Source organism: Furipterus horrens, unplaced genomic scaffold (assembly GCF_987537825.1).
Source record: "Furipterus horrens unplaced genomic scaffold, mFurHor1.1.pri manual_scaffold_2, whole genome shotgun sequence".
NCBI lineage: Eukaryota > Metazoa > Chordata > Mammalia > Chiroptera > Furipteridae > Furipterus > Furipterus horrens.
In genome coordinates this window covers 106,801,217-106,809,533 of record NW_028327172.1, presented here as the reverse complement: position 1 = coordinate 106,809,533, position 8,317 = coordinate 106,801,217, and the positions used below count along the sequence as shown (strand labels likewise).

At 38.4% G+C, this 8,317-nt stretch overlaps 1 protein-coding gene across 1 annotated transcript; it reads left to right on the top strand.

The window, feature by feature from the left end:
• Positions 1-1,734: 1,734 nt before the first annotated feature.
• LOC150019265 (glycerol kinase-like) lies at positions 1,735-3,396 on the top strand. Its single transcript, XM_090267936.1, has one exon. The coding sequence runs from the start codon at positions 1,735-1,737 to the stop codon at positions 3,394-3,396; it is 1,662 nt and encodes a 553-aa protein (XP_090124062.1).
• The last annotated feature ends 4,921 nt before the right edge of the window (positions 3,397-8,317 follow it).

The window sequence follows — 8,317 nt, the reverse complement described above, 5'->3', positions numbered from 1 at the left end:
AACTTTGGGCTCTTCTTACTGTGACTCACAAAACCCTCTTTTAGAACCCAAATAGCTGGGTTACAGTCACCAAGTATGAATAGGTGTGTCATAGACTAAAAGAAACAGCAGCTCTTTGGGAGGAATCAAAAAGGCAAACCAAACTAGCATGAGAGATTGGACCAGAGAGGGGTGAAATAAAAAACAAGAAGGAGCACCAAGTCACAGCTGAAGTCAGAGAGCACAGAATCATCGCCAAAAGAGAGACCACAATAAAATCAGGTAATACAAAGGACTGGTTTATATCAAGTGCTTGCTATGTGCTGTACACTTGTACTAAAATTTTTAAAAATTTGAATCCTCACAATAGCTCTATTAGCTAGGTGTTATTATAAACTTACAGGTGAAGGAAATTAATTACCTAGGTGAAACAGATCATGAAGCTAGCAATTGATGAAACTAGGATTAAAACCATGGTACATTTGGAATCAGAGCTTAGACCTCAAGGCACTAAACTATACCACCTCTTGCTAGAAGTCAAAAGCACAGAGATTTAAGTAGTGAACAGGCTAGAATAATGGACTAGGCTGAAAGAGGGGTTCTTGGAACAAAGTTCTAAGAGTATGTCTCCCTCTCCTGCTGCACATGTTTTATCACATATTCACAAACTGTAATCCGACAAAGCAATGCAAATCAATGAACCCTCCCCGTGAGCGCACTTTCTTACTCTTATATAGGAATCAAGATGATGCAGCTCTGACTTTCAGTAGAGCTTATTCATAAGTCAGTGACATACCTTAATAATTGCCATGATGATGATAATGATGGTAGCTATTATTTTACTGAGCACTTATTATATGTCAAAAACTGTGATTCACTTGTACAAAACTGGCTAAAATACTTCCTTTTTTAGTAATAATTTTATGTGTGTATGTTTGATGTACTGTGTGTGTGTGTTTGTGCATTTCCAATTGGCATGAGTGAGTTTTCCAACTTAATTAAAATAGTTTTTTCTCATGTCCAGTGGAGAACTAGAGTGAGCACAGGTCACATGTTAAAATCAATACTATAACTTTTTCAACATTACATCATAAGTTTATAAATTTACCAAAGATAATGCAATTATAGTCTTCTGCTAAAGAAAGGTGGCTTCTGAACTAGAATTTGGGATATTTATCTCTGTAACATATTATTCTACTGAATAGTAGAAACGAACAAAGAAAAACAAAGAGGAAGAAAGAATATTTCATATTTTGGCTTAATGTATTTTAATTATCTATAATGATAATTTCATACATAGCGTTTTCTTATATTAACCATTGACAGAAATGAATTTTGTGAAAGGTCAAGTCCACAAAGTTTTTGAATAAGATAATATACTTAGAAGTGAAGGTGCTACCATCCTCACTAGAGTTAGCAGATGCTATAGCTCTAGCTTGCCTACCCCTTATTGAATTTTTTTGTTCAAGTCCTCTGTTCTCCATCAACTCATTGCCTGTCAAATGTACTATCATTTTGTTTCCATCCTACCTTGAGGTTTCCAATGATTGATGTAAAGGTCACTAAGGTTCTTAGAGTGGCTATTGGTGTTCTGTGTTCGCAAGCCGCCTGGCCCTTCAGATTCGGCGCCTGCTCCTCCCACCTCCTGCGAAGCGATCACCCGGGAAACCGGTCTCGATCTCCAACCCATAGCGGTCTCCAGTTCACAGTGATCTCCAGCTCACAGCGATCTCCAGCCCATCAGAAGCTGATTTCATGGCAGCTGCGAAGAAAGCAGCTTTGGGGCTGCTGGTGGGGGCAGTGGACCAAGGCACCACGTCGACGCGCTTTTTGGTTTTCAATTCAAAAACAGCCGAACTAATTAGCTATCATCAAATAGAAATAAAACAAGAGTTTCCAAAAGAAGGATGGGTGGAAGAAAACCCTAAGGAAATTCTGGTGTCTGTCTATGAGTGTATAGAGAGAACATGTGAGAAGCTTGAACTGCTCAATATTGACATTTCTGACATAAAAGCTATTGGTATCACCAACCAGAGGGAAACCACTGTAGTCTGGGACAAGACAACTGGAGAGCCGCTCTATAATGCTGTGGTGTGGCTTGATCTAAGAACCCAGGCTACTGTTGAGAATCTTAGTAAGAGTATTCCAAGAAATAATAACTTTGTCAAGGCCAAGACAGGCCTTCCAATTAGCACTTACTTCAGTGCCGTGAAAGTTCGCTGGCTTCTTGACAATGTGCGAAAAGTTCAAAAGGCTGTTGAAGAAGGTAGAGCTCTTTTTGGTACCATCGATTCATGGCTTATCTGGAATTTGACAGGAGGAACCAATGGAGGTGTCCACTGTACGGATGTAACAAATGCAAGCAGGACGATGCTTTTCAACATCCATTCTTTGGAATGGGATAAAGACCTTTGTGAATTTTTTGAAATTCCAATGAAAATTCTTCCAAATGTCCGGAGTTCTTCTGAGATTTATGGCCTAATGAAATCTGGAGCCTTGGAAGGTGTGCCAATATCTGGGTGTTTGGGGGACCAGTCTGCCGCATTGGTGGGACAGATGTGCTTCCAGGACGGACAAGCCAAAAATACCTATGGAACAGGTTGTTTCTTACTATGTAATACAGGCCATAAGTGTGTATTTTCTGAACATGGTCTTCTGACCACAGTGGCTTACAAACTCGGCAGAGACAAACCCGTATATTATGCATTGGAAGGTTCTGTAGCTATAGCCGGTGCTCTTATTCGCTGGCTGAGAGATAATCTTGGAATTATAAACACATCAGAGGAAATTGAAGAACTTGCTAAAGAAGTAGGTACTTCTTATGGTTGCTATTTTGTCCCAGCATTTTCAGGGTTATATGCACCTTACTGGGAGCCCAGTGCAAGAGGGATCATCTGTGGGCTCACTCAGTTCACCAATAAATGCCATATTGCTTTTGCTGCATTAGAAGCTGTTTGTTTCCAAACACGAGAGATTTTGGACGCCATGAACCGTGACTGTGGAATTCCACTCAGGCATCTGCAGGTAGATGGAGGAATGACCAACAACAAAATTCTTATGCAGCTCCAAGCAGATATTTTGTATATTCCCATCATGAAGTCCTCCATGCCAGAAACAACTGCCCTGGGAGCCGCCATGGCAGCAGGGGCTGCAGAAGGAGTTGGCATTTGGAATCTGGAACCCGAGGATCTCTCAGCCCTCACAATGGAGCGGTTTGAACCCCAGATCAATGCTGAGGAAAGTGAAATTCGTTATTCTACTTGGAAGAAAGCTGTGATGAAGTCAATGGGTTGGGTTATAACTGAGTCTTCAGAAAGTGGTGACCCTAGTGTCTTCTGTAGTCTACACTTGGGCTTTTTTATAGTGAGTAGCATGGTAATGTTAATTGGAGCAAGGTACATCTCAGGTATCCCATAAATAATTCCAACTCTGGATTCCAACAATGTGAGCTCTTTACTTAATAAGAAATTCCAGCTATTCTTTCTCTTAATGTGGTGACACTCACTATTCATAGACTCTGATCTTATTTATAAGCGACTTGCTGCATGACCCTCCAAGTAGAACTGTTCCTTGAAATAAAAAAAATGCAGCAGAAAGAAGAAAAACACATTGGTGTTTCTGACTGGTTTTTAAAGCTCTCTATAATTTTCTTAACATGATAAGTAAATCTTATCTCTCACTATACCTGAATATAAAAGTTATTTGTCAGTTGGTCTAATCTCCTCCCTGACCCTCATGTTCCCATTCCTGATCCCCTAATTACATACATACATGACTTACTATTGCTCACTCGGGTTCATTTGTTTATGCTACTTTTTTTTTTCAACATTCAATACTGACTTCTTTTCCAGCTATTCACCTCTTATTTACTTTAAAATGTTATGGTCTGAACATACCCCCAAAAGTGATATTAGAAGGTAGTGCCTTTGTAAGGTGATTAAATCATGTGGATAAAACTCTTGTGAAAGAGATTAATTCATGTCTTATAAATGAGCTTCCAGAGAGATCCCTTAACCTTCACCATGAGAAGACATAATAAGAAGGAGTTGGGCTATAAACCGGAAAGAGAGTCTCTCATTTCACCAGAACACTGAGAAATATATTTCAGTTGTTTACAAGCTATGCCACCTGTGATACTAAGGCAGCTTCCAAGGCCTATTAAAATGGGACATCTTTCAAAAAATATTTTCTGATTACCCCATGCTTCACCTCCTTTCTCTAAATTTTTAAAAACAATTGCATTTTTTTGTGCATCACTTGAATTTTCAGTTATCTATTTATGTATAAAACTACTCCCAAACTCAGTGGCTTACAACAGGCTGTAAGGATTCAAAATGACATCACCTGCATATTTGACAGGCAGTGCTGGTGTTGGTTAGGAAATCTCCATCTTTCTTCATGGGCCTCTTGTCCTCTGGTTGGCTAGACTGATTTCCTTCTGTGTCAGTTCCAGGGCAGAGTGTTATAGTAGAAGCTGGATACCTCTCAAGATGTAGACTCCAGAACTCATGTTCTATGATCATAAGTCATAAGGCCAGCCCAGACTCAAGGGTCAGGGAAATAGTGAGGGAAAAGTCACACTGCAGAAAATGGTAAGAGAAAAGGAAAAAGGCTGTAGTCATCTTTGGAAACAACATACAACACTTGAGTTTTAAGGTAATTGGTTCCCAAATTCTGATATAAGTTCCTTGAAATTAAAATTCAAAACATATAGTTTTCTTGAAATTTCTTAAATACTTAACACAGAACTGGGCATATATTAACTTTCAATTAATATTTAAAATATTAATTATACAGCACTCTGCCAGACATTGTTCTAAGTCACTTAATTCTAAGTATATTAAGTAATTTAATTCTTACAATGAATGTATGAGAGTTCTATTTTTAGCCTCATTTTACAAAGAAGGAAACTGAGTCAAGATGTAGTTAAATGCTTTTCTCAGGGTCCACAACTACCAGTTATGAAGTCGATAGTCAAACCCAGGCATTCTGCTTCCAAATTTCATGCTCTTGACCAATATTCTTTATTTATATTGATATTATGATGATACAAATTACCGTCATTATTTTTATATCTCGTCGTCGGCAGCTGTCCATCTCAAGAGATGATGGTGTAGCTTCTTAAGAGTCTATCTGCACCGCCGAGAATGGTTGTGCAGTCCGACTCGGGAGTGACACGGTATCTGTCTCCTCCCGTGTTGAATCGACATCTTGCGATGACGCTGGAGTGTCCTCTCCAGTGAAGCTGAAGCTACAGAGCCTGGGCAGGGTGATATGGAAGGTCTGCTGTTGCCCATGCAGCAGACCCCCCCTCTCTTCGCAGCTGAAGGGTCCAAGGGAAAGACGGAGTCAATACAGCTTGGCTTCAGGTGCGCCGCAGGAGTTGCCGGTGTTGACTACAACGTCAAACCGCCTTAGGGACTCCGGCTCCGGATTTTCTGTCGGGGTTTACTCCCTTAGCCTTTCCCCTGAAGAGGTATGCCGCAAGGCAGCGGAGGTTTTTTGGAATCAGAGTTTTCCTTCTCTGATGTGCCCTGACTGGAAGATCGAACCAGCGACACTTAGCTCGCAGGCCGACACTCAATCCACTGAGCCAAACCAGCCAGGGAGATTTTTATATCTATACAAACATATATTATATATTATTTAAAACTACCTAGAAGCCCTAGCTGCTGTGGCTCAGTGGATTGAGTATCGGCCTGCGAGCCAAGTGTCGCTGGTTTAATTCCCAGTCAGGGCACATGACTAGGTTGCATGTCAGATCCCCAGTTGGGGGTGCAAGTGAGAGGCAACCACACAGTGATGTTTCTCTCCCTCTTTTTCTCCTTTCCCCACTCTCTAAAAATAAATAAATAAATAAATAAACAAATTAATTAATTAATTAATTTTTTAAAAAAACTACCTAGAAAATATTTTAGCATCATTGATATAATAGAAAAGACAAACGATATATTTTTAGACAGAATGGGTTTGTATAAAATACTGAGTTGAAGAAAACGTAGACAAATCTAACAGTCACTGATTTCATACCTCAAGTTAAATCCCTCTTTTTTAAAATTTATTTTTATTTTTCAATTATAGTTAACCTTTAATATTATATTAGTTTTAGGTGTACAGCATAATAGTAAGTTACATAACTCATGAAATGATTCCTGATAAGTCTAATACACACCATAAGCCCCTCTTTTCTTTCTCTCTTCCTGGCCCTCTAAAATCTCTCACAATAATGTGAACACCAACCTTTTTGGGTATATTTACAGGACAAACTTCCAGTTAGTCATATCCTCAATGAACAATATCTTATCTGAGCTTTGGTAATATCCTCCTGCTGTTCACATTAGCAGGAGATTAGCACATGTCACAAATGAGACTCATACCCATGTGGGTCAGTTAACATGCCGCCATTTCATCTTCTCCTTAACCAGCTTTCCCTTAGTCACAAGCAGGATTTGGGATAAAAGACTGAGTAGATCTGGTCCATTCATTATTGCTTCTGGGAAAAACCCCAAAGCATAGGAAGACAATTTTTAACACCTTCATATATTAGGTTATGTTGTATATTAAAAACTTGAAATGGCAGAGACCTCATGCCATAATTTGAGTGAACCCAGAAACTGTAACACTTTTGTATCATCTTCCTTCCTTTGTAAGTATTCAACATGACATGCTCTTCTCAAGAAAAGCATAGTCTTGAGCTACTATATGTATTTTTAATTAATATCCTACTCTTTCTGTTGTATTCAGATAACCACGATGTCCCAAGAGCAGTTTTCCTTATGCTTTCCCTCCTATAAGCAAGGGAACATGTAGTAATAAAACCTAAGTAATTTAAAATGGTTAATGCATGACATGGGCTGCTGAGATCTATACACAATCTATTTGATGATACTTTAAATTATGAAATAATCAAGCAGACAAAAATCCCTTGACAAAATAAGAGTAGGAGTTGAGAAGAGCTTTTAGAATTCATGGTAAAAGGTAGGTAAATGTCTTTCTGAGTCAGACATGGACAAGGATATTGTGTAAGTCTCTTGGCATGGTGTAGGTGATGTTCTCAATAAATCAGAATGTGCTCACAAAATAATTGTTATAAGTTGGATAGTGTCACCTCCAAAAGATGTTGAAATCCTAACCCCCATACCTGTAAGTGTGATCCTATTTGCAGATAATCAAATTAAGATGTTGTCATTTAGGGTGGACTCTAATCCAATAAGACTGTGTCCTTTTAAAAAGGAGAATTTTGGACACAAAGATGGACACATAGAAAGGGGAGATAAAATGAAGACACAAGGGAAGATGGTCATCTACAAGCCAAGAAACACCAAAGAGTGGTAGCAAACCCCATGAATCTAGGGGGGAAATAGAACAGATTGCCTCTCACAGCCCTCAGAAAGAACCAACCCTGCTGACACCTTGATTTCATACTTCTACTTTCCAGAATAGTGAAGTTGTATTGTTTACTACTAATTTGAAAATATATATGCACTCCTATCTTCACTGCATTGTTTACAATAGCCAAGATGTAAAAGCAACCTGTTTCCATCAATAGATGAATAGATAAAGAAGATGTAGTATAGCCCAGGCCAGGTAACTCAGTTGGTTAGAGCATCGTCCTGACACACCAAAGTTGTTTGGGTTTGATACCTGATCAGGGCATGTACAAGAATCAACCAATAGAATGCATGAAGTAAGTGGAACAACAAATCAATGTTTCTCTCTCTCTCTTTCTCTCCTGTCCATTATTTCTCTAAAAGTCAATTTAAAAAAAATTTTTAATGATGCAGTACATACAGGGTGGGGCAAAATTAGGTTCACAGTTATTCATATAGAAAATAATACAATAATTAATAAATAGTAATACAAGGATAAATTCTGTGTTTCACATACTCACAACTATAAACCCACTTTTGCCCCACACTGTATATGCAATGGAATATTACTCAGCCATAATAAAAATAAAATCTTACTATTTACAACAACACTAGTGGACCTGGAGGGTATTATGCTAAGTGAAATGAGTCAGAGAGAGAAAATCAAATACTGTATGATTTCACTTATATCTGGAATAAAAAACAAAATAAATGAACAAACAAAACAGAAGTAAACTCATATATATGGAGAATAAATTGATGCTTGCCAGATAGGGAAAGGGTGGGAGGGATGGGTAAAAAAGGTTAAAGGGACTAAGACATACAAACTATCAATTATAAAAATAGTCACAGGGATATAAAGTACAGCACAAGGAATATAGTCAATAATATTGTAATAACTGTGTATAGTGTCAGATAGGTACTAGACTTATCAGCATGATCATTTCATAAGGAATATAAAAATCTAA